This window comes from Bufo bufo, chromosome 1 (assembly GCF_905171765.1).
Source record: "Bufo bufo chromosome 1, aBufBuf1.1, whole genome shotgun sequence".
Classification (NCBI taxonomy): domain Eukaryota; kingdom Metazoa; phylum Chordata; class Amphibia; order Anura; family Bufonidae; genus Bufo; species Bufo bufo.
The window spans coordinates 219,436,686-219,464,345 of record NC_053389.1 but is presented as its reverse complement, the minus strand read 5'-3'; the positions used below and the strand labels follow the sequence as shown (position 1 = coordinate 219,464,345).

The 27,660-nt window shown below is 47.3% G+C and overlaps 1 protein-coding gene across 7 annotated transcripts in view; it reads right to left on the bottom strand.

Moving 5' to 3' along the window:
• Positions 1 to 27,660, bottom strand: part of PLEKHA5 (pleckstrin homology domain containing A5) — a 94,492-nt gene that overhangs the window by 57,408 nt on the left and 9,424 nt on the right. For 5 of the 7 annotated variants that reach the window (XM_040435416.1, XM_040435354.1, XM_040435378.1 and 2 more), the window contains one exon: positions 27,521 to 27,578. In XM_040435416.1, the coding sequence (XP_040291350.1) occupies positions 27,521 to 27,578 (58 nt within the window). Of the gene's footprint in view, positions 1 to 11,248; positions 11,364 to 23,831; positions 23,984 to 27,520; positions 27,579 to 27,660 lie in introns of those variants that run through there. The other 2 variants (XM_040435409.1, XM_040435387.1) reach the window with 2 other exon arrangements.

Below are 27,660 nucleotides of genomic sequence, written 5' to 3'. Positions count from 1 at the left end.
GCACACGGTGATAGGCACTCTGCCCGTTCTGTACAGCCTGGTCAGGGTGAGATACGTATAAGTGAGTGAGTTGCTAATAAATCCTCTATGAAGGACTCTGTTGGTATTCATGATTGCAGTTTACCTAGCACTTTTAGGGGCACTTGGGTGAGTTTGGGGTACTTTCACACTAGCGTTTTTCTTTTCCGGCACTGAGTTCCGTCCTAGGGGCTCAAATCCGGAAAAGAACTGATCAGTTTTATCCTAATGCATTCTTAATGGAGAGAAAGCCGTTCAGGATGCATCAGTTCAGTCCCTCTTACGTTTTTTGGACAGAGAAAATACCGCAGCATGCTGCAGTTTTCTCTCCGGCCAAAAATACTGATCACTTACCGGAATCATTAATTTACATTGAGGTGTATTAGTGCCGGATCCGGCATTAAGTGTTCCAGCAAAACGGATCCGCATTCGCAGACCGCAGATGACACCGGAGAGACGGATACAGTATTTCAATGCATTTGTCAGACAGATCCGCATCCGGGTTCCGATATTTACCCCATCACGTCAGTAAAAGTCAATAGCACATTGGCATATCCGCTATAACCTTGGTGACGCTGGTGAACTTTTTAGCATCACTCCAAACCACTTGGGCAATCGGAAGCAAAGAAAACAGTTAGGAAATGGAGCAGATTGCTCTAAAACTGGACACAGAGTCTGAAGATCCAGCAATGTACGTACACAGTGACTGCACCAACAGAATAGTGAGCAGAGCTCTGGAGTGTAATACAGGACGTAACTCAGGATCAGTACAGGATAAGTGATGTATGTACACAGTGACTACACCAACAGAACAGTGAGCGCAGCTCTGGAGTGTAATACAGGATGTAACTCAGGATCAGTAAGTACAGGATAAGTAATGTATGTACACAGTGACTCCACCAGCAGAATAGCAGTACAGCTCTGGAGTGTAATACAGGATATAACTCAGGATCAGTACAGGATAAGTGATGTATGTACACAGTGACTCCACCAGCAGAATAGTGAGTACAGCTCTGGAGTGTAATACAGGACGTAACTCAGGATCAGTAAGTACAGGATAAGTGATGTATGTACACAGTGACTACACCAACAGAACAGTGAGCGCAGCTCTGGAGTGTAATACAGGATGTAACTCAGGATCAGTACAAGATAAGTAATGTATGTACACAGTGACTCCACCAGCAGAATAGTGAGTGCAGCTCTGGAGTGTAATACAGGATGTAACTCAGGATCAGTAAGTACAGGATAAGTAAAGTATGTACGCAGTGACCCTTCCAGCAGAATAGTGAGCGCAGCTCTGGAGTGTAATACAGGATGTAACTCAGGATCAGTAAGTACAGGATAAGTAAGTACAGGATAAGTAATGTATGTACACAGTGACTACACCAGCAGAATAGTGAGCGCAGCTCTGAAGCATAATACAGGTTGTAACTCAGGATCAGTACAGGATAAGTGATATATGTACGCAGTGACTCCACCAGCAGAATAGTGAGTGCAGCTCTGCAGTATAATACTGGATGTAATTCAGGACAGGGGCAGTACTGAATAGGTAATGCATGTACACAGTGACCCCACCAAAAGAATAATGCAGGATGTAAGGGGCAGTTCACACAACTGATTTTGCAAAACATGCTTAAATTTTTTTTTTTTTTAAATTGTGGAATCTGCGCCTTTTTTTTTTTCACAGCACAAAAAAAAAATATGAGATTTTAATGTGGTTTTTTATGTATTTTTTTAATTTATTTTTTTAACCAATGTGTAAAAAAAAGCTGAATTTTCAGCTTGGAGGTTTCTGAAGCTGATCTGAGCTGGGAGATTTAGCATCGATTCTGCCCCAAGATAGGACATGCTGTTTCTTTTTTTTACACGCTTTTTTTTTTTTTTTTTTTTACACATGTAAAGAAAAAGAAAAAAAGTGTTGCTTCCCATTGAAATGAATGGGGGACTGTTTTGAAGCTTTTTTTTTAATTTTTTTGGGAGCTGATTTTTAGACAGAAACGCTCCAAAATCAGCGTAAAAAAACAGTGTGAACTCGCTTCTAAGGGCTCATGCATACAGCCATTGTGCAGCCATTCCGTGCATTGGTGACCGCAATTTGCTGTCCCGAATGCACAGGCAACATCCGTGCGGCGGCCAGGACGGATCGAGACCCATTCAAGTGAATGGGTCCGCATCCGCGACGCGGGGTGCACATGGCCGGTGTCCGTGTATTGTGGACCCGCTGTATGCGGGCTGGGCAACGGCCGTGTGCATGAGCCCTAACTCTGGATTGAAGGCCTCAATCCATGTAAAGGTCATTATTGGCTGCTGCACCTTCATTAACAAACAGCACAAGTCTACTGCCCCCCCTCAAGACATGTGGGAAGTTGTAGTTGGAGCTACAGGTTGGGAAATATTACTACATCAATCAGAAGTGCACTTGACTATTGCAATACTGCTCAGCCTCCTGCAGATGGAGCTATTGCTAATCATATCCTAGATGTAAGACTCTCATTGTCAGAGGCAGACAAAGAAATACAGCCCAGGTTCTGACCAGTGCCAGACAATTGCTAAGTTTCGCTCATTTTATATTCATCAACATACAGCAGTCACACCATGTATCACATACCAATATACAAGAAGTGGTACCACAAATCCCAGCAGTCACATCATCACAATATCTCCTTATGGCAAATGAAGCTAGAATGAGAGAATGTAATATCCCGATATGAGCACAAAGCTCATGGACTACACTACTGCCTGCAGGTGGAACAGTGACATCTACAGCTGCAGTACCACAAAAAAAACTATAGGTGGAGCAGTGGCACCTGCAGATGCAGCACCACTGAGAATCTGTAGGTGGAGCAGTGACCTTTCAAGTGATTTTTCTTTTTTAGAATAAGCTGTCAAGCAAGGTATGTACACAAGGACCAACCCTACATCTGACCGTTCTAGAACTTGTATCCTGCATTTATCAGAACAGGCTCCATCTCTAAGGCTACATGTACTCCGCCATCTTTTTCATACGTGTGCTAGCCACATTTTTTTGAGGATCGGACACTGGCCCATTCATTTCTATGGGCCACACATAGGTATGTTTTGTGGATCCACAAATCACAGAGCAGGTCCTATTCTTGTCCGTACTGCTGATAACAGGCCTTTCTATTCTTGGGAGTAAGAAGAACACAGAATACACACTGAAGGTGTCCATATTTTGTGGATTTTTTATTTGCAGACTAAAATACAGATACAGCCCTAGGTGAGACCTGTCCGTTTTACTGGAGATACAGGATGGAGACTGTGGGGCAGATTTATCAAAGCCCGGTGGTGTACGCTGGGCTACGATAACCAGGCACGCTGCTGGATGCTGCTCCTGATTTATGACGAGGCGCAACATCCAGCAGTCTGTGTGACTGAACTGAAATCTACGCCAACTTATGATAAAAGGTGGCTGGGACGCCAGCCCCACCTCCATCATGCCCCCTTTTCAGGAAAGTGAAGGCTGGTGGAATAACAGAATTATTTACTTTGCGAGACTGCATGTGCAGTTTGCAACTTTTTCAGGTTTAACCTCCTAACTCTTTTGCCTGTGTCCAGGTCCAGCAGCGGGTGAAAAGTAGCTAACTGGAGGAGGGGACGGGGATGGGGGGTGGCTGCTTTAGAAGCTGCTATCTCCTGAATGGTAGATAACATGCAACTGGTCTTGTTTGAAAGCGGACATTCCAGGCTTTCAGACAATAACAGAATGACAGCAATATGTTCAGTACAGGGGAAGATATCACTGATAGAAATCGGGATGCTGTGAATAAAGCTTAAACTAAAAGTAACAGCAGATTTTGCCCACGATTATTCCCAACTTGATTTCTAACAGTGATTTCTCCTCTGTTGCTTTAGCTGTGATTTTGGGTCTTGTATGAATGTCAGCTTTCAAACAAGACCAGTTGCATGTTTCTAGCTGCTACCATTCAGGAGATAGCATATAAAGCAGCCCCCCAATCCCCCTCCCCCCCCTTTCAGCTAGCCACTTTTCCCACTGCCAAAGCTGGATTCAGGCAAAACAGTTAGGTGGTTAAATGGCAACACAGCACACAGGTATCCTGCTCCCGTTTATCTACTGCACACCCCCAGAAGTAACTGCAGCAATGAGAAACATTAGCAGAACTACTGCCGCAAAAAAAAAAAAAAAGTGAATCCTTTGGAATTCCCTGGATTTGTGCATTGATTGCCAATAGTGTGGTCTGACTGTTACCCAAGTCATTATAGGGGGTTGGATAACCCCTTTAACGTGACAGGAGCAGCCTAATGATTCCACTGTGGGATCGCCTGTGCTGTAAATGATACTGGTTTCCACTTGTGGAATTCTGGACGACGAGCGATAATTTGGGGTCTACATCAGCGATTGCAAGAACGACAAACTAAACAATTGTTGCTTGTCATTCAATCAATCAATGCTTTTACACTAATACATAACAAACCACTTTCTCGATTTTATGATTTTTTTAAAGTGATTATCTAGTCAGAATAGGTCATCAATAGCAGATCAGCAGGGGCCCGACTGCCAGCACTCGTACAAGCGATGTGTTCTCTTCTCCATTTACCTGCCCAATGTCGGCATTGCAGCGGCGAGCAGTGTAATTACATCTCCACCGCCCCTATTCACTTCAATGGGACTATTAAAGTGACTAGGAAGGAGCGTCCCATTGAAGTGAATAGGGGCGGTGAAGATGTAAAACATCCGTGAGGTCTCGAGCAATCTTCAGATGGGCAGCAGTGCATTTCTTGGACAACAGACTCTTTCGTGCCATCCTCCCATGAGCACCATTCTTGTCCAGTAGTTTTCTATTAGTGGACACGTCAATGCAGGTTTTTGCAGTTTGTAGAGTCTTAAAGGGTTTCTATCACTTTGTTTCACCTATTTAGCTTTCAGACACTAGCGATCTGCTAGTGTCTGCTTTATCTAACCATCCTAATATAAGAGCTTATTGTCCTGCCGTTTAGCTAAAAAAATAACTTATATAGATATGCAAATGAGCCTCTAGGTGCTATGGGGGCGTGATTAGCACCTAGAGGCTCCGTCTACCTTAACAAACTGCCGCCGCCCAGCGCGTCCCTCCAGCCCGCCCATCTCCTCCGGAATGCGATGCTCCTCGTATTCGGCGCATGCGCAGTGAATGTCTGATCGCTTCCCTGCTCAGACATCTCCACTGCGCCTGCGCCGATGACGTCATAGTGCTCCGAGGAACAGGCGCAGTGGAGATGTCTGAGCAGGGAAGCGATCAGACATTCACTGCGCATGCGCAGAACAGAGACGCGCACGGAGAGGATCGCTTCAGCTGGAGATGGGCGGGCTGGAGGGACGCGCTGGGCGGCGGCAGTTTGTTAAGGTAGACGGAGCCTCTAGGTGCTAATCACGCCCCCATAGCACCTAGAGGCTCATTTGCATATCTATATAAGTTATTTTTTTAGCTAAACGGCAGGACAATAAGCTCTTATATTAGGATGGTTAGATAAAGCAGACACTAGCGGATCGCTAGTGTCTGAAAGCTAAATAGGTGAAACGAAGTGATAGAAACCCTTTAAGTAGCTCTTTTGCTGTTATCTTTGCATACCTCCCAAGCGTCCCTCTTCTGGAGGGACAGTCCCTCTTTGCTCCTTAAATATCTCCCTTTTTGATCTGATGTATAGATTTGCATTAATACATCTAAAATATTGATCCAGAAAGTGTTTAGTTCAGCTCTGTATATTAGAGTCTTGTATAATATTTCATTATTTGATGCACTAGTGCAGGGATGGGCAAACTGCGGCTCTCCAGCTGTTGTAAAACTACAACTCCCAGTATGCCCAGTCTACCTACAGCTATCAGCCTACAGCAGGGCATGATGGGATTTGTAGTTTTACAACATCTGGGGATCCGCAGTTTGCCCATCACTGCACCAGTGTAAAAGTAAACCATTGAGGTGTATAGATACACAGGAAAAATGCATCTTTCATACAGTGAACTAGGGGTGGGCGATATGGCCTAAAATCTATATTGCGATATAATTTGAAGCATGTGCGAAATGCGATATATATATCGCAATATATTATATTCTTCTGTATGTATACAAAAAATACAAATTACAAAACTGCTATCAGACATTTCCCCCAGAGCCATCAGCCCCATGGCATTTGCCATCATCTGCCATCAGCCCCAAGCCCCATGGCCATCCTTTGCAAATAGTTCCCCCCTCCCCCCCGATCCGCCAGCCTTCCCCCCAGAAAAATCGCTATACTTAAAGGGACTCTGTCACCACTTTCTAACCCCCCCTTTTAAAAGTATTGTTATCTCCATGGCGCCCCTGTGATTACAAAGGTGTTGTTAAAGGTGTTGTTAGAAGATAAATTCGCCGTCTCCTTTTGATAAAAAGAGCTTTTATCTAACCTGTCAATCTTCCTGATAAGGTGCCCAGGGCGTTTCTGTTGGTCTCAAGCTGCCGCCCGCCGCCGCCGCCGTTGGTGCCCAGCTCCTCCCCTGATGCTTTCAGCGCCGCCTGAATGTAATGAAATACGCCTCCGGCTCTCGCTCAGTGCCCCCTCCTCCTTTTCAAAGATCCCGCGCGTGCGCACAGGCCTGTGCCTGATGCGCCCGTTCGGACATTTACAATCAGCCTCATTAAGCGAAGTGCGCATGCGCGCACTTCGCTCAACCTCCTCATCAGACGAGCACTGCAGCCAGCCGGCTGCAGTGCTCGTCTGATGAGGAGGTTGAGCGAAGTGCGCGCATGCGCACTTCGCTCAATGAGGCTGATTGTAAATGTCCGCACGGGCGCATCAGGCACAGGCCTGTGCGCACGCGCGGGATCTTTGAAAAGGAGGAGGGGGCACTGAGCGAGAGCCGGAGGCGTATTTCATTACATTCAGGCGGCGCTGAAAGCATCAGGGGAGGAGCTGGGCACCAACGGCGGCGGCGGCGGGCGGCAGCTTGAGACCAACAGAAACGCCCTGGGCACCTTATCAAGAAGATTGACAGGTTAGATAAAAGCTCTTTTTATCAAAAGGAGACGGCGAATTTATCTTCTAACAACACCTTTGTAATCACAGGGGCGCCATGGAGATAACAATACTTTTAAAAGGGGGGGTTAGAAAGTGGTGACAGAGTCCCTTTAACTTTCCTGCAGGATGCTCGGCAGTTTGCAGGTGTCGCGTCTTCTTCCCAGCAAGCATTGTGGGCGGGACCTGACATCACACAGAGCATCAGCCAGCGGGCTGACGCTGTGTGCACGCCAGGCCCTGGCCACTCCAGCACAGCGCGGTGCGGACTGCCGAGTCGGGAGCCGGAGCCACGGAGCGGTGAGAAGCTTCTTCAATTCACTACCGCTCCGTGGTCATATAGCGGCCCGGCGATATAAGCGATATGGACATAATCTGTATCGGTGCACAGATTCATATCGTGCATATCGCCCACCCCTACAGTGAACCATAAGTGTTTTTCTTTGACTGTGCAAAAACTTGGGAGGTATGATCTTTGGGTTTCCTCACACCTTTTTTCATGTTTGTTCATTGTGCTCTTGGAGTGATTTTAACAGCATCCCCAGGTCTAGGGAGTGTAGCAACTGTCCCAATCCTTCTCCATTTGGAGGTAATTTGTCTAACCATGGACTGATGTAGGGCTGGGCGATATGGCCTAAAATCTATATCGCAATATAATTTGAACCATGTGCGATATAACGATATATTATTTTCTTCTGTATGTATACAAATTACATGGCCATCATCATCCATGTCCCCCAGCCAGCGCAATCAGCCCCATGCCATTGCCACCATCATCATGTCCCCCAGCCAGCGCCATCAGCCCCATGCCATTGCCACCATCATGTCCCCCAGCCAGCACCATCAGCCCCATGCCATTACCACCATCATCATGCCCCACAGCCAACGCCATCAGCCCCTTGCCATTGCCACCATCATCATGTCCCCCAGCCAGCACCATCAGCCTCTTGCCATAGCCATCCACTCCCCTGGTAGATTCGGGCCCCTGCTAATATACTTACCTTTCCTGTACGGCTGGCTGATGGAGTCCGCAGGAGACGGGTCGCGCCTTCTTCCCATGCACTGGGAGGGACCTGACGTCACAGACAGCGTCAGCCAGTGCGCTGACGATGTGTGAACGCAAAGCCCTGCAGCACGGTGCAGAGTCGGGAGGCCACAGAGCGGCGAGTGAAAAGCTTCTTCAATTCACTACCGCTTCGTGGTCATCTATCGCGATATAACTAAAATCTATATTGTGGCCGGAATTTATGACGATATTGTAAATCGCCCACCCCTAGACTGATGTACATCCCGGTCTTTTGGAATGTGTTCAGACATTGCAGGTGCATAGCACAGGGTGCAGTTTTTGCTATGGTTGTTCCAAAGGTCTTATGTCAAGGCACAGCTGGTAAACACAGCCTTGGCAATGCTACTGCAGCCTTTTCAGGCTTCATGTCATCCTACAAGGTATCCTGTGAGGTCTTTTAAAAGTGGGATCCCATGCGGATTGTTTCCAATACCTCGTACAGGCCTCGCCCAGCAACCAGCAGTAAGCGGCACACAGATCCCACAGCCGGACCAGCGACAGCCATGGGCAACCTGTGTGTGTCTTTATTTCATGGGCAAAAAACGTATGAAGCTCATACTTCCAATGTTATCTCCTTAAGGCCCCTTTCACACGAGCGAGTTTTCCACGTGGGTGCGATACGTGACGTGAACGCATAACACCCGCACTGAATCCTGACCCATTCATTTTAATGGGTCTGTGTACATTAGCGGGTTTTTTCACACATCAGTTCTGTGTTGCATGAAAATCGCAGCATGTTCCATATTCTGCATTTTTCACGTTGCCCTGGCCCCATAGGAAAAAAAAGGGGCTTCAGTGAAAAACGCATTGTAATCCGGACGCAGTCTGGGGGCAGTGCGTTTTTTCATTGAAGGTTACGAGACTTTTTTGTAAACCTTCATTTTTTTTCATCACGAGCGTGAAAAGCGCATCAAAACACGTTGCACCGGCGCTGAGAAAACTGAACAACTAGCGCAATCGCAGACAAAACTGACTTAATTTGCTTGCATAATGGTGCGAGTTTCCCTGAACGCACCCTGACACAATCCGTATCATTCGTGTGAAAGAGGCCTAATTCAAACCCCTTTAGACATGTAGCTCTTGGAGACGTCATAGGTTCACTTACCTTTTTCTCCCTGCACTGTGGATGTTTCTCAGTGGGATCAATAAAATACATGAACGGTACAACTGCATGTACCGTAAAATGTGTTTGTCGATAATAGTGACCACAATATATTAAGAATCAACGCAAAAATCCAGGAAATTACAAAGGGTTCACTTACTGTTTCTTGCAACTGTGTAGCTGTGACATCCACACAGCCCTAATCCAGTAAATGGTATAATTCACACTTCACTTTATTGGCATAGCATGCACCACCCTTTTTCCGTTTCCCATTCAATATTCACATAATAAAAAAATGTAATACCATACAGACGTCCAGGTAAGTCCATGTTTTAGGGATGGAAATCAGGCCGTACTAAGTTACTATCCATCAGCACCATGTCTGGGTATCTTTCTGCTTCTGTCTCTCCAGTATCTCCTCCCTCACCCCTTCTCCATAGATTTCTATGGGCTGCAGATGTAATCTGATCCCTCAGTGAGGTGCTAACTTGATGGACTTGCACACTAAATTGAGAGTAAGGGTACTTTCACACTGGCGTTTTGGCTTCCAGCTTCTGAGATCTGTTCAGGGATCTCACAAGTGGTCCAAAACGGATCAGTTTTGCCCTAATGCATTCTGAATGGAAAAGGATCCGCGCAGAATGCATCAGTTTGCCTCCGTTCAGTCACCATTCTGCTTTGGAGGCGGACACCAAAACGCTGCTTGCAGAGTTTTGCTGTCCGCTAGATGAAACTGAGCCAAATGGGTCCGTCTTGGCACACAATGTAAGTCAATGGGGACGGATCCGTTTTCTCTGACACAATCTGGCACAATAGAAAACAGATCCGTCCCCCATTGACTGTTCAAGACGGATCCATCATGGCTATAGAAGACATAATACAACCGGATCCGTTCATGACGGATGCATGCGGTTATATTATTGTAACGGAAGCGTTTTTGCAGATCCATGACGGATCCGCAAAAAAAACGCTAGTGTGAAAGTAGCCTTAGTAAAGCAGGGGGAACTGTAGAAGTGTCTGATAAGTGGAGAAAGAAGCTTTATTCTGCAATCAATAAGATACACTCTCTTAAGAGGGAGGCGCAGTGACCACAACACAGACAGTCACCATAGGACAGAGAGGGGACAGCTTCACTCCAGGGCAAACTCCTCTTCTATGTCTCCAATGCTCTCAGGCCTCCTGCCCCTTCTCTCTCTGCCGCCTTCCCAGCCTCCTGCCCCTGCACCACCCTCCCATCGTCTACATCCAATATTTGCAGATCACTTCCCTTTTAATTACTGACTTGATCCCGGGAACAAAGAGAAGGAAAGCTCAGGCTGAAAACTCATCCAACCGGTTGTACAGAACGTGCTGCAGACGTTCACGCACTGTAAAGGATCCTCACACCACAAACCACCGATTACAGGTCGCCCAGAGAGCATCTCATGTGTGCGGTTTTATTTTAACCTTCTGTAACAGTCGGTGGGTGACGACCACTAGAGGCCCCCATTACACTGTTCACATGAGGAGTCAACCAGCTTTCCACAAACCATACATGGCATAGAGACCCACACTGCCATGAAGGGTTACATTTCTTCTGTACTTCCACCAACTGCAGTTCTAGCATTCTATCCAGGAAGCAGGAGGCTCAGGATGAACCAAACTGTAGGTCCCATAGAGTGCAGCAGAGTGGGGGATTGCGGGAGGACACGAGAGAATGACTATGACATAAAATGAGAACATGACCAGTTACAAGGCTGTGTCTGCAGCACGATATATATGGGGGCCTTATGCAGCGGTGAGGGGTTGGGGTACAGGCGTTACAGGGGAAAATTGTGAATATATAGAGGCCTCTAGTGTCACCTACTGTAATATGTGACATGACTTCAGACTATACAGGATCTGTAGACCAGGGAGTCCTCAATCTACGGGAGCCCCAAAATCTAGAATACAAAGATCTGTGAGCCCCCAGTAAAACACAAATGGCGACCCTTCCTTGGGTAACGGAGAGGAGCAGCAGCTGCATCAGTAGGCATCCACTTATCCCTCCAAACTGCCTCCTCCATTGCACAAACCTCACAAGTGATCAGATGATAGGTCACGGTCGCCCCACCACTGGAACATCTCTAGAACTGCCTCTACTTGGAGCTTCCACCTGATCAGCTATGGACATCCTGAGAGGAACAACCCATGATCAAGCGACGCCAGCTAACCTCCAAATACAATGACGCATTACTCCTGCAAGTGCACGCACTCCCTATGACTCCTCTCCAACCGTTACCAGGAATAAGGGCTGTATTACACTGCCCAATATTCAGGCAATGCGAGCGCACATCCACTGGCACTTGTTGGCACCTGCCTGATGCAAACTGAATGTGGGAGGAAATATTGCTGTGATGGCCAAAACTACAACTCCCAAGATGTACACTTGCTTGGCTGTTCTCAGAACTCCATAAAAATGAATGGAGCATGATGGGAGTCGTAGTTTCACCACTGCTGGAGTGCCGGAGGTTAGCCACCACAGAAACACTGCTACCGCAGTCATCCCCCCGCCCCGTGTTCAGTTCAGCATCACATCTCTGATTACACAGGAATGTGCTGCCGATAATTGGGCTTCTTTCATCCTGATATAAGATGGCCATTGTTTGATTATACGGGACAATTATCGGGAATAAACGGTACGCTGAGCGCTCGCTTCTGATAACTAGCCTGAAAATCGCGTAATTTACACACGCTGACTAAGCAGGCAAGTATCAGAAAGGGGCAGTTCTGCCGCACCTTAACAACTAATGGGAATGAGCGTTCGTTCCCGATAATCGGCCTTAACACTGTGCAGGCAGAACCCCACCACCACCACCGTCGTCACAACTAGAGGGGAACAGAGCTCCCCAAGAGTCAATCCACAAGCCCTCATGTGAACAGGCTGCCATAAAAAGGCTCTGCCTGGACTTCAGTGACTACATGCTCCGACACTGCAAGATGGCTGCTGTAACTGAGCTTGGGCCGAGGAGGAGAGGCTGATCCAGAAAGTCATACAAGGTGAGAATACGGCTCTAGATAAATATAACAAGTGTTGGGCGCTCACACCGCCACAGGAAAGAACGCAGTGTGGAAGTGTAAGCATGATGTCTCCCACATCAGCTCCCGAGGTTATATTCTGTTCTGCAGGTTCTTAGCAACAACCCATTCCTGGGAAAGCTGGGTACCAAGCAATATGGCCCCCGAGGCTGCTCTCCCTGGGACTGCCACCCAGCTTTCCCAAGCTCCAGGTCTACAGTGATGGGGCATCAGCAAGACATCTATTGCATAAGGATCAGCCTGTCTGGGCCACACTGGAAGGAGCGGATAGACCAGACCGACGTCAGTCGTCTTTAACTACACCCCCCAATATCACCATAACACATGATCAGTCTGCTCCAGTCAATGCTAAATAAGGCTGCAGTGTCAGTAGAGAGTAGCCATCCTCCATCAGTGCACACACCACCTCCTCTCCACTGCTCTGGAGAAATGCCGGGAGCAAGCAGACACCATTCCCCCTTTATAAAGAAGATGCCCCCCTCCCAAACACAACAGAGAGCAATGCAGCACAACACAAAATACAGAGAGCAACAACATCCCACCCCAACACAGAGAGCAACGAGACGTCCAACAATCACAAGAGAGCAAAGACTCCCCACATTCACCACAACAGAATCAGTAACACACTGACTCAGGGGTACTGAACTGGCAGTGCTTGCCAGTTGTCTAAACCCCCCCACATGGTACCGCCAGCTCCCTACGTTACCATTCCCCTGCCTTTGGTGGTTCAGCACAAGCAGGTACAACGCTATGACAGCAGAGCACAGAGTGGAGCACCATTACTGTGTGGGTGGCATCACTCCGTGGGTGGCACTTAAGTGGGCATCACTTGCATCATTGTAACCATAAGATAGGACGCAAAAGAGCAGGTCACTGCTGCGGTCAGTGACTGGCTGCAGTGGCATTAAACCAGAAGTTTACATCCAGGGACCTGAGTGGAGCAGCAGAGGTTGGGTAGAGCAGGAGACGGGAGCCTGCATCAGGAAGCAGGTAAGTAAGCTTCCCTTCACAGGTTTGCTGGGAGCCGCTTAAGGAGGCCTCACTGTGAGCAGGGCACTTAGGGGATCACTATATGGAGGTTGCGTAATGGGGCCTCACTCTGTGAGGGGGCACTTAAGGGGTCATCACATTGTGTGGAGGCAGTTAAGGGGGCCATATTCTTTGTGGGGGCATTAAGCAGGCAACATACTCTGGGGGCACTATTATTATTGTGAAGCATCACTAAGGAGACATTCTTAATACATTGGGGCACTAAGATGGCATCATTATGGTGTGGGAGGCACACAGAGGATTAGAGGCACGGCTTATTGTGAAAAAAAAAATACTTATTGCAGCAAACTATGCAACATTGGTGTCTACCTCCTTACTATATTTTTTGCAGACCCAGGTACGTGGACCTTTACAAAAAGTACTTGAGTATCCCCTGCTTAGCTCATCACAGCAGAGAGCAATGAAACATCCCACCTATCACAACAGAGAGCAAAAGGACCCCCACTCATAACAACTGAGAGCAACGAAACCCTCACTAAACACAGAGCAACGCAGGACCCCGCAACAAACAATGTGTAATGGGGTCCTCTTCATCATTATTAAAGTCCTATTTCATCTGCAAGGCCTGGACTTCTGGTTATTCTGGATGAAGTCCAGATGTGGAGAACCTTCTACTCGGCCAATAATGACAACAAAGTAAGATGTGACCTGGAGTAATACTGAGTAATCAACCTAAGGCCCCTTTCACACGAGCGAGTATTCCACGCGGGTGCAATGAGTGATGCAAACGCATTGCGCACCCGCACTGAATCCGGACCCATTCAATTCAATGGGTCTGGGTACATGACCGTTGGTTTTCACGCATCAGTTCTGCATTGCGTCAAAATCACAGCATGTTCTATATTCTGCGTTTTTTACGCAACGCTGGCCCCATAGAAGTGAATGGGGCTGCGTGAAAATCGCATCGCATCGGCAAGCAAGTGCAGATGCAATGCGTTTTTCACGGATGGTTGCTAGCAGATGTTGTTTGTAAACCTTCAGTTTTTTATCACACGGGGGAAAAAAACACGCATCAAAACACATTGCACCCGCGTGATAAAAACTGAACACGATCGCAGACCAAACTTAATGAACTTGCTTGCGAAATCGTGCATTTTTCACTGAATGCATCCGCCACGCATCCGGACCTAATCCGCTCACGCTCGTCTGCAAGGGGCCTAAAAGTTTACAGGGTGTGGCACACGATGACACCATCACCACTACCATCATCAATGCTGTACTGGTCTGCGTGGTGGCATCACTAGCAAAACTGCATCTGACCATAAAAGTCCAGGTCCAGCATAGTGGGTCAGCTCCTGGCCCAGAACCTTTTAATACAGTGTCCCAAGCATCTTCTCAGCTTTCTATAGGCTGTTAATGCACTGTTGTATAGGCTAATCTTCCCCTAGATATGGGTCTTCACTGCAGTTCTGGTCTTCTATTCATGAACTAGAAGGACCTGGATGGACAGAGCACTATGCCCCTATGTATGCAGGCTGCAGAGCAGGGGATTGTGAAATGAAAAGAATGGTGAGAAAACTTCAGATGATTCCTGTCCATGTGTGACGGCTTCTGCAGGAGATGGTGAACAAAGTTTGTTGAAGTTGATAACCTTTGGCCGGCAACCTATGGACAGTGCTTCTGGTGATACTGGACCAGCCACCCGTCTCGGAAAGTCTAAAGAGGTCAGCCCAGCAGTAAGATGGAAGGAGCCTGGAGAAGCTGATGTCCTTCATCGTCCTCCTGCAGCACATTAATAGTCTGAATGCATTTTAAGTCTCATTACAGCACAGCAAACACTAATATGATGAGAGCGCTGTGGACGCCGCCACCGACTAACAAAACTTATTTCACTAAACGAGGCAGGATTTAGCCGATCAATGCTTGGAGCGTGAGCAACTGACACCTGCAAATAACCTTCACAGCCCCCAGCTGGGCCAAGGACACCGACAGTACAGCAGATCACCTTTTATCACCTAGTCGTTCTAAGGTCCAGCACCCTATGCCGATTACTGTTCTTTTCATATATCCTTAGTGGTCAAATATGTTTTTCTGATACAGAGCTCCTTATCCCCTAGATGGACAGTTACACAATGCAATCCTGATGCCCACAACTACCACTGGGGGGGGGGGGGGGGGGGGGGGGCTTACTGCGTACTGTCTATATGTAGCTGTCAATAATACCAACCTATGCAGTGAGCTCCCTCTAGTGGAGGCTGATAGCAGCAGTAAAATGGTGTTCAAGGTTGGACATTGGCTTTAAAGGGGTTGTCTATCCTCAGGATACCACGCACTCCCACCCATCAGCTGTTTTGCAGTAGTTTAGGCACTGTAACTACATAAGGGTCCATTCACACGTCCGTTGTTTCTTTCCTGATCTGTTCCGTTTTTTGCAGAACAGATCTGGACCAGATCTGGACCCATTAATTTTCAATGGGTCCTGAAAAAAAAAAATCAGACATTAAGCTGTCCGATTTTTTTCAGGACCCATTGAAAATGAATGGGTCCAGATCTGTTCCGCAAAAAACGGAACAGATCAGGAAAGAAACAACGGACGTGTGAATGGACCCTTACTCTGTACTTTGTGCAGTGGATGGAGACCATAACTGCAGTTCTGCTCCCACTTCACCGGGAGCACCTCTGCAGTAAACCGCTCCTTCTACACAATGGACGGAGCTGTCCGATTCTGGCACCTACTTTCGGGGTCAGAGTTACAGCAACCCCACCAATCAGATATTGAGCATAGGCCATCCCTTTATGGTGGGTCTACAGACAACAATAATCGTTACCATTCATTAAGTTTAGAGATCTTCATATCCAAGATTAATCATTGAGCAAAACTTATCATCATTCCCGGTGTTCAGAAATGTGGATCAAGTACCATTTCAAGTGTCACTACGATCAAAGTTGTAATAGTAAATGGTGACATATATAGCAGGATTACACTGAAGGACATGTCCATCACATACTTGGAATGCTCCATGTAAGTGGCCATAACACATCCACACTTACTCTGAATTCATGGAGCGGTCAGGGTCCAGGGTGGTCATCTATCAGTCAAAGCAGAGAGCAGTTGCTAAGTGTCTCTGGAGGACCCATCATCATTACACAGATACACCATGGATTTTGTGAGGATTGTGCAATGCTTCATTTTCCATGTGGTGGCGCTGCCGGGACATTCAGCAATTGCCACTGGTCCCCCAGAGAATCCAGTACCCGGAGAACGTGATATCACATGATAAGCTTAGAGATATTGCCTGCAGTGGAGCATCCCTGTAAGGCGTCACAGTGGGACAACATTATACACTGATCGTGCCAATAGACCTTCAATAGATGCTGGCAGAACGTTCCTCATACAGATATGTGCTCTGTTCAACCAGTAGGGAGAGAGGGGAAACCCACAGCCAGAAAACTCTGTGGTCAGCTTATCTCCCGAGGACACAAAAGGACCAGGAAAAAAAAAAAATCCAGTTCACCCGATCCTCCTCTCATCATGTATCAGGGAAAGCTGAAGCTCATATACACATTACATTTGGCTGGTCCTGCCAACAATACACTAATGTGTATGAGGGCCTGTGCAGCATTATATCACCGATGGTGTCTTATGCTGTAATGTGTGCACACTGTGCCACATGACCCCAGACATACCCTGCGACTCCAAAGTGCCCGGAGCACTTCTGCTGGCACCTGGCTGTGTGCTACACATGTGAACACAAGTGTTCTCCAGTCTATCCTATAGAAATCTTTGTAGGACTATAAAAAACTAAAATGGCTCAGTGTCGACGACCCTGATACTGGATACACAGATCGTATGGTGCCCACATGTCACTGACAGGGGGCTCATAAACCATTAGGCAGTCTCGGCAGATGTCCACATCAGGAGATGACAAGTTCCTGCAGCTTCACAAACACCGCACCGGATCAGAAGCAGGAGACGCCACGTGTACAAGCGGACGGTGGTGGAGGTGTCACGGAGCCATGAATAAGAACAACGCTGTATAAAACACTGATTATCCAATCTGGTAATGGACTAATGGTGTAGGTATGTCATCATCATGTGACGCCAGAGGTCATGATACTATCAAATCATTCATGTAGAAAAATGTACCTCCCCTAAAAAAAATCATGATCTTCTAGTGAAACACAACTACCCCCCCCCCCCTCACCGTTACTCTCACACTCACAATTCATAGGCAAGCAGTAACTACACATGAACCCATCAGCAGCGACTTACAATTGAGGTGACCACACCAGAGAACCCAGGTATAGGTAATGTGTACTAGAAATGGTGAGGACCCAGGCTCCAGAACTCACCAGACCCTGGACCATACTGGTCACACAGTGGCATCAGATGTAGATCCGACCATACAAATCACCCCTAGTGGTAAACTGTGACCTCACAGACACAGATCCAATCCATATTGATCCCGCCTAACACGGCTCACCGACATCAGACGTAGACGCTATCCATACTGACTACACACAGCGCCCCCCAGAGGATTCCTATATCATTAACACCCACAAATTATCGTAGGCTCGTTCCTGCAACATTTAAACATGAAGGTTTAGGTAACTAATGCTGAAGGACATAGCCCACTTTGGGCCATTATCATCCCCATGTTAACCTCCTATGCATGAAGCCCACGACATGGAGAAGAAGCGATAGAGGATGAGGACAAGGCAGGTTCCCAGACACCGGATCTGCCAGCCCAACAATGGAGAAGCTTCATGTATTCATCTGTGGCAAAGAACAGGCAGCTGAGCAGTCCAAATAATTCTCTATGGTTATCCTTGTCTATGGGACTAAAAATGACCAATTCTGATCATGTTCAAGTCAGTCAGAGGTGCCTCAACTTGACCAGATTAAGAGGCCACATGCACAATACTCTGCTGAAGATATCCTGAGATGCCTGGCCCTTTAATGACCAGAGACTTATCCACGGACAGGCTCCCATTCAGTGACAAAAGGGACATGAGGTAAGATAAAATGGAGTGAGCTCAGGTACTTATGAGACAGATACAACCCCATCAGGTTCTCTATACACGGGGTGAGAGTAGAGGCTTTAGGACTATTTAAAGGCAAACTACAGGAAAAGGGGATGCACTAGCACTAATGCATGAGTTCTGCTTAGTGCAATGCCTGAGTGGGTGGGGCATGACAAAGAGACTCAAAAACTGAACTCACGTCATGTCCTCTTCAGGCTCTGCACCAAGATTATCACAGCGCATCAAATTTTTCTGTAGGGTTACTTTAAGAAAATAAGGAAGAAAAATCACAACTCGACAAGCGCAGACCTCAATTTACACTCATCTGTGAGCACAGGGAGCGTGAGATAATCATACTGAAGGACAGCCCCGTCTCGTGGGAGCACCGGTCCTGTGAGATATCAGCACGTTGTATGTGACATGACAGGGCCTGGGAAAGCAGAATGTGACAAACAGGATGTAAGTATAAAAAATATGAAGAATCCCAAATAAAGCCAGATGTCCCGAGTCCGAGAGAGGAGACAGTGGGTACACCAGTGGGGGAGGGGGTGTAATGTACTGTCACTACAGAAGATATGTCATATGAGGAATGGTCTCTAACTATATGGATACAGCACTGAGGAGGGGGCTCCCTGTGTACGGCCCCTACAGCAGACACAAGTTATATGAGAAATGGTCTAGAACTACGGATATTGCACTAAGGGGGGCTCTCAGGGTTAAGGGTCACTACATAAGACATTTCATATGAGGAGTGGTCTATAACTAAGGACACAGCACTTTAGGGATTACAGCTGGAATGGTTCAGCGGCACACAGCCGGCAGCCTACTCCTTCTTCCTTTTCAGGTAATTGTAGCCTCTCAGCAGATGTTTGACATGTAGAAACATGAAGTGATTGCTCAACAGAGATTTCAGCAGGAGCATCCCTGAGTCATGGCTTCCTCCCAGGAGGTGAGTACGATCAGCAAGCATAGTGAGCACCAGGTGTCAGAGAAAACAGGAAGAACAGGAGAAACCTGTGCCACAGACCTCAACATCTTACTCCAGGACCATATTCAGAACTAATAGAGAGAAACATTAATGGAGAGGACTGGGAGGGAAGTGATACAGACTGGGACAGAACAGAAGGGCCAGCGATACAGATGGGGGACAGGAGAGTAGAGCAGGCAGCGATACAGATGGGGGACAGGAGAGTAGAGGAGGCAGCGATACAAATGGGGGACAGGAGAGTAGAGGAGGCAGCGATACAAATGTGGACAGGAGAGTAGAGGAGGCAGCGATACAGATGGGGGACAGGAGAGTAGAGGAGACAGCGATACAGATGGGGGACAGGAGAGTAGAGGAGGCAGCGATACAGATGGGGGACAGGAGAGTAGAGGAGACAGCGATACAGATGGGGGACAGGAGAGTAGAGGAGGCAGCGATACAGATGGGGGACAGGAGAGTAGAGGAGACAGCGATACAGATGGGGGACAGGAGAGTAGAGGAGACAGCGATACAGATGGGGGACAGGAGAGTAGAGGAGACAGCGATACAGATGGGGGACAGGAGAGTAGAGGAGGCAGCGATACAGATGGGGGACAGGAGAGTAGAGGAGGCAGCGATACAGATGGGGGACAGGAGAGTAGAGGAGGCAGCGATACAGATGGGGGACAGGAGAGTAGAGGAGGCAGCGATACAGATGGGGGACAGGAGAGTAGAGGAGGCAGCGATACAGATGGGGACAGGAGAGTAGAGGAGGCAGCGATACAGATGGGGACAGGAGAGTAGAGGAGGCAGCGATACAGATGGGGGACAGGAGAGTAGAGGAGGCAGCGATACAGATGGGGACAGGAGAGTAGAGGAGGCAGCGATACAGATGGGGACAGGAGAGTAGAGGAGGCAGCGATACAGATGTGGACAGGAGAGTAGAGGAGGCAGCGATACAGATGGGGGACAGGAGAGTAGAGGAGCAGCGATACAGATGGGGGACAGGAGAGTAGAGGAGGCAGCGATACAGATGGGGGACAGGAGAGTAGAGGAGACAGCGATACAGATGGGGGACAGGAGAGTAGAGGAGGCAGCGATACAGATGGGGGACAGGAGAGTAGAGGAGGCAGCGATACAGATGGGGGACAGGAGAGTAGAGGAGGCAGCGATACAGATGGGGGACAGGAGAGTAGAGGAGGCAGCGATACAGATGGGGGACAGGAGAGTAGAGGAGACAGCGATACAGATGGGGACAGGAGAGTAGAGGAGGCAGCGATACAGATGGGGGACAGGAGAGTAGAGGAGGCAGCGATACAGATGGGGGACAGGAGAGTAGAGGAGGCAGCGATACAGATGGGGGACAGGAGAGTAGAGGAGGCAGCGATACAGATGTAGACAGGAGAGTAGAGGAGGCAGCGATACAGATGGGGACAGGAGAGTAGAGGAGGCAGCGATACAGATGGGGACAGGAGAGTAGAGGAGGCAGCGATACAGATGTGGACAGGAGAGTAGAGGAGGCAGCGATACAGATGGGGGACAGGAGAGTAGAGGAGGCAGCGATACAGATGGGGGACAGGAGAGTAGAGGAGGCAGCGATACAGATGGGGGACAGGAGAGTAGAGGAGGCAGCGATACAGATGGGGGACAGGAGAGTAGAGGAGACAGCGATACAGATGGGGGACAGGAGAGTAGAGGAGGCAGCGATACAGATGGGGGACAGGAGAGTAGAGGAGGCAGCGATACAGATGGGGGACAGGAGAGTAGAGGAGGCAGCGATACAGATGGGGGACAGGAGAGTAGAGGAGGCAGCGATACAGATGGGGGACAGGAGAGTAGAGGAGGCAGCGATACAGATGGGGGACAGGAGAGTAGAGGAGGCAGCGATACAGATGGGGGACAGGAGAGTAGAGGAGGCAGCGATACAGATGGGGGACAGGAGAGTAGAGGAGGCAGCGATACAGATGTAGACAGGAGAGTAGAGGAGGCAGCGATACAGATGGGGGACAGGAGAGTAGAGGAGGCAGCGATACAGATGGGGGACAGGAGAGTAGAGGAGGCAGCGATACAGATGTGGACAGGAGAGTAGAGGAGGCAGCGATACAGATGTAGACAGGAGAGTAGAGGAGGCAGCGATACAGATGGGGACAGGAGAGTAGAGGAGAGGAGACAGCGATACAGATGGGGACAGGAGAGTAGAGGAGGCAGCGATACAGATGGGGACAGGAGAGTAGAGGAGGCAGCGATACAGATGTGGACAGGAGAGTAGAAGAGGCAGCGATACAGATGTGGACAGGAGAGTAGAGGAGGCAGCGATACAGATGGGGGACAGGAGAGTAGAGGAGGCAGCGATACAGATGGGGGACAGGAGAGTAGAGGAGGCAGCGATACAGATGGGGACAGGAGAGTAGAGGAGGCAGCGATACAGATGGGGACAGGAGAGTAGAGGAGGCAGCGATACAGATGGGGACAGGAGAGTAGAGGAGGCAGCGATACAGATGGGGACAGGAGAGTAGAGGAGGCAGCGATACAGATGGGGGACAGGAGAGTAGAGGAGGCAGCGATACAGATGGGGGACAGGAGAGTAGAGGAGGCAGCGATACAGATGGGGACAGGAGAGTAGAGGAGGCAGCGATACAGATGGGGACAGGAGAGTAGAGGAGGCAGCGATACAGATGGGGGACAGGAGAGTAGAGGAGGCAGCGATACAGATGGGGACAGGAGAGTAGAGGAGGCAGCGATACAGATGGGGACAGGAGAGTAGAGGAGGCAGCGATACAGATGGGGACTGGAGAATTGAGGGGCCAGTGATATCGTCTGAAACAGAAGAATAGAGGGGCCAGTTATACAGATGGGAACAGAGAGTAGAGGGGGCAGCAATACAGATGGGGTTCGGTGAGTGACCTGCTTCCCTTGCATTATAACAATTGTTCATATTATGCAAGGGGAGAGGGTCAACGCTGCTATAATTGTCTGCAGCGGTCATATGTCGAACCGAGCCACCCCGCAGGCCCGCAGGTTCTCAGGTCTGTCATGGTTAAATGCCTATAAGGGTCCATTCACACGTCCGTTGTTTCTTTCCTGATCTGTTCCGTTTTTTGCGGAACAGATCTGGAGCAGTTCTGTACCCATTCATTTTCAATGGGTCCTGAAAAAAATCGGACAGCTCAATGTCAGGACCCATTGAAAATAAATGGCTACAGAAATGGTCCAGATCTGTTCCGCAAAAAACGGAACAGATCAGGAAAGAAACAACGGACGTGTGAATGGACCCTAAAGCCATGCTCAAGGCATGGCTCAACAGCCAGTGTCTGAGAATTCTATAGACTGCAATAGTATTCTTTTGCAGTGTATGGGATAAGTCCAGTCCAGTCCCCTAAACGTAGTAAAAAGCCAAAAAAAAAAAAAAGTTAAAATAAAAAAATGTTAAATATATAAAAAATTCAAATCACCCCTTTCTGAATCTTACATATATATAAAAAATAAATTAACAGGAATCCCAAAATGCTCGAACGATTAAAATATTAAAATATTTTTCCTGCCGCCGGAGCAATAAAAAAAAAAAAAATCCATGATTCACCATTTCTTGTTCACCCCCAAAAAAATCTAATAAAAAGTGACCAAAAAGCCAAATGGTACTAATAAAAAACTAAAGGTTGCCCCGCAAAAAAAAGTTATGACTGTCAGAAAATGTCGGTGCAAAGAAATTTTTTTCCAAATGTTTTTTTTTTTTTTTTTTGTTTTTTTAGGCTACTTTCACACTTGCGTTCAGAGCGGGTCCGTCTGGTGTCTGCACAGACGGATCCGCTCCTATAATGCAGACGTTTGGATCCGTTCAGAACGGATCCGTCTGCATTATAGTTTAGAAAAAAGTGTGAAAGTTGTTCAGACGGATCCGTCCAGACTTTACATTGAAAGTCAATGGGGGACGGATCCGTTTGAAAATTGAGCCATATTGTGTCAACTTACGTTACATTGTAAGTCTGGACGGATCCGTTTGCCTCCGCACGGCCAGGCGGACACCCGAACGCTGCAAGCAGCGCTCGGGTGTCCGCTTGCTGAGCGGAGCGGAGGCTGAACGCTGCCAGACTGATGCATTCTGAGCGGATCCGCATCCACTCAGAATGCATTGGGGCAGTACGGATGTGTTTGGGGCCGCTTGCGAGAGCCTTCAAACGGAGCTCACAAGCGGAGCCCCGAACGCTAGTGTGAAAGTAGCCTAAGTATTAAAACAAAATAAAAACTATACAAATTTGCTTTCGCCATACTTGTATTGAATCGCAGAATAAGGCGGTCATGTCATTTTTAGCGCACAGGGAACACTGTAATATGAATACATTTCTTTTTTTTATTTATTTAGAGACATTTACAAATGTTAATTTATTTTATAAAATATTATTCATATATTTTATGTTCTATAAATTTTAAGGTCTATGGTTATCAAAATCAGTCCATTTGGCATCCGTATTGCATCATTTTTTTTTTGCGGATCCATTGAAACAATGCCTATCCTTGTCCACAAAACGAGCAAGAATGGGGCATGTTCTATTTTTTTGCGGGGCTACGGAACTGACATATGGATGTGGATAGTACGCGGTGTGCTGTCCGCATTTTTTGTGGACCCATTGAAAGGAATGGTTCCACATCCTATCTGTAATAAAACCAGAACGGACATGGAAACAAAATACGTTTGTGCGCCTAAGGCCTTATATTTGGTATCTTCATGCTGCCTCAAGGCCGTTTACTACATTGCCTGAAACAGAACAGGAACACAGTATTTAGTGTTGTCCGGCGAATGAGTATTTTTTCAGAGGTGCCATCAGCCTGCTTCTGCTATGGAAAGATTCCTACCTGCCCACTCTCCACCGCTCTGGTCCTGCCTGCCGGCTCCCGTGTGTTCATCACCCGGTCCGCGGCTCGTTTAATTCATCCCTGGCAGGTGCTTAATCATCTGTTCTGCTGCAGCCAGTAACTAGCTTCATCGGTGACGTCTCTCTTGTGGACACATCACCACCGATTCCAGTCACTGGCTGAGATGATCAAGCCAATGCCGGAGAGGACGTAAACAAGCCGTGGACCAGAAGATGGAGAAACAGGAGCCAATAGCGGGTAAGAATTCATCTTTCCATAGCGGAGGCAGACTGCGGGCACCTGTGAAGTACCGATTATAGTAGTTACACTATTTAAAGGTTTCTTTTTATTCCCATTTAGACTTGCATATGGCTCTCTGCATCTCCAGGAAATACATATATAGCTTTTCTATCTTTGAGGACAAATTCATACATTTCTTAAAATTGAATTATTAAGTGTATAACAGTGCTTCTAGTCACTAAGTGGATAGCACATTGCCTATTTACTTACAGGAGTTTAGAAAACTTCAAGAATTTCAGAAATCCCATTCCAATAAATATGGTTTAAGTTCTAAGCAGCCTGATTACTTACATAATAGTAAGTAAAAAGCCCAATATTAGCATTTCACTACAGTAAACTTATTATTGGCCATTTATGAAGGAGCTGGAGTCGGAGTGTGATAAAATGCCAGTCAGAATTTGGGCTTACCATCTGCACAGCCATGGTAAATTCAGTTGATTGGACATAACTTGGAAAGATACACCCCTGTCTATATGAGGTCTCACAACGGAAAATGCTTATCAGAGCAAAAACCAAGCCATTGGGGGACAGAACTGCCTGTAGAGCTCAGAGACAGGATTGTGTGGATGCACAGATCTAACATTATAACATTATAAACCAAGTATCAGGATACGTAGGGCATAGTGCAGTGATCTAACTGCACTTACTATTTTTTCTGGGTGGCGCTCTGTTCGCCCGCTGTGGCCCCCGTTGTATTCTCCCGCCAGGCATGCTAATTTTAGCATCGGAGCAATGAGGAGGAGACTTTCTACGTGGGAGAAAAAAAAACACCTCACCTTCTCCCTAGCTGTGACGCTCTCCGGAACAGGTACGGACCTATTCATTTTCAATGGGGCCGGAATGTACTGTCCGCATTTGTGGATCCGCACTACTGTTCCGCAAAAAAATAGAACGTCCTATTCTTGTCTGCGATTGCGGACAAGAAAAGGCATTTTCTATGAGAGCGATGTGCGGTCCGCAAAACACGTAATGCACATTGCTGGTGTCCGTGTTTTGCGGATCCGCAAAACACATATGATGTGTGAATGGACCCCTAAGGATTCTCAGACTGTGTTCCACAAGATCCCCTGGTCTGATGAAAACAGGACTGAACTTTTTTTTACCTCAATTCTAAGTCAAGTCTGGAGGAAACCAGACACTGCTCAACACTTGCCCAATACTATCCCTACAGAGAAGCATGGTGGAGGCAGCATCATGCTGTGGGGGGGGGGGGGGGGGCTGGGACAAGGAGACCGGGTCTGAATACTTATGTTTTTCCTTTTCAATAAATTAGGAAAGATTTTGAACATTCTGTTTTGTACTTTGTCATAATGGGGTAACCACTTCAGAATGATGAGGAAAACTTATATATTTTTTTTTTTATTTAGCACAAGGGCGAAACATAACAAAATGTGAAAAAAGTGAAGGATCTGAAAAGTTTCCAAATGCATAAAGCATTATCTGAACAACTTCCCTTCTTTCCAGCATCTCAGCACATCCAACGCTGACCTGTCATAGGAGTGCGACCGCCACATATCTGCTGCTAACTGCGCCCCAGATGAATCACAGCTGGCACCGTATATGTCAGGACACTGTCCAGATGTCATAAAAGCACCGTCAGGCCCTGACAACAAGCGACAGATTTACTGCAACATGGCAAGATCCTTAAAGGGCCGGCCCCATCATTTAAACATAATCACAGTGTAACACATACTGCAATTAGTAGTTTGTGCTTCAATTTTTAAGCATTTCCACGCTTGCTGTCAGTGAACAAGGGTGCAAACATATCCTATGAAGCCCTGCTTATAAGGGCGCATGAACGTATGTATTTTGCGGTCGGCAAATTATATGGATGACATCCTTGTGACGTCAGTGTTGTATCCCTTTTTTTTTTCCTGCGGATCAATTGTAACAATGCCTATTCTTGTGCTCAAAATGGACAAGAATAGGACATGTTCTATCTTTTTGTGGAACGGACGTACGGATGCGGACAGCATATGGTGTGCTATTCAGATTCTTTGCGGACCCATTGAAATGAATAGGTTTGCATCCAATTCGCAAAAAAATGCAGATCAGGTGCAGACCAAATGAATGGGGCCTAATGCTGAGGTACTCTATAAGTACAGAAGATGATACAATCTGGATACACAGCCCTCAGCTGTTAAGGCCACATGCACATTAGTGTATGGTCGACAAAAGACGCCGTTTTCAGCAGGACCAGCCAACCATCTAATGTATATGGAGAGCTGCCAACTACCGATAGACGATGTCGGAGGAGACGAGGAATGGGAACATTTTTCTGCCCGATCCTTATTTTCCCAGGAAATAAGCCACCACCGGAGGTGTCTAGCAGAGGTTTTTTCCTCTCTCACCCATTGAAAACCACATACAAGTCAAACCAAAGGTGAATGTGGACTGGGAGACAACTGTCGCAACTTTAAAGCAGGGCCTGGTCAAAGTAAATTGTGAGGGGACTATTCCCAACATGTGCTTGTGCCTGAAAACTGGAGTAAACTACGCCAAAAAAACACTTTTGGCACCTCGTCTGCCAAGGGGAGGGGGGGGGTAGACTTGTTAGAAAAGGGACATTGCTTAAAAAGTTAAATTTTTGTGCCAAAACGCGCAAGTCAACCAGTGGGTGGGTACATAAGTCAGACAGTCTAAACGTCCACCAAATATATGATCCAGCATCAGCCACTGTCTATAAGGTGCTGAACGGACAGCACCAGGACTGAAAACTGACCCATTAGGCGGGTTTCACATGGCCGTTCAGTTCAGCTCAAAAGGATAGCAGATGGTCTGGGATAAGTGACCATACTTGGCCACCATCCATGTACAGTTAGTTTGTGACTGATGCTTCGCTACGAGATGCTAGGTGTGAATTAATTCTTCAGTTTTTCTCACTGACATGAAAGAAGGATGACATACCAATGTGACACAGATGGTAAAGGCAGATAAACTGAACACAGTCAAAGACTATCCAGATTCAGCGAGATAGGAAAATCATCAGTTTTCCACGGACAGAGCTTGGGCCAGTTTTACATCGTTTGTCTAAATGAGACATGATTAGCAAAATCTGCCCCACAGTCTATTAGAAAGTTTCAAAACTAAACAAAGAAGACACCGGCCCTTTAAATAAACCACTACAGACAGCACTCACTTGATGTAGTATCGGGCACCTTCAAATGTGTACGCCTCCTCCCAGCCGGTAGGTAAATCTGAAAAAGAATACAGAGACTGTATCAGCGGGATGTTCTGGGGTCTGGAGAACGCAGGACTAACTGTGGAATGTGGGGGTAC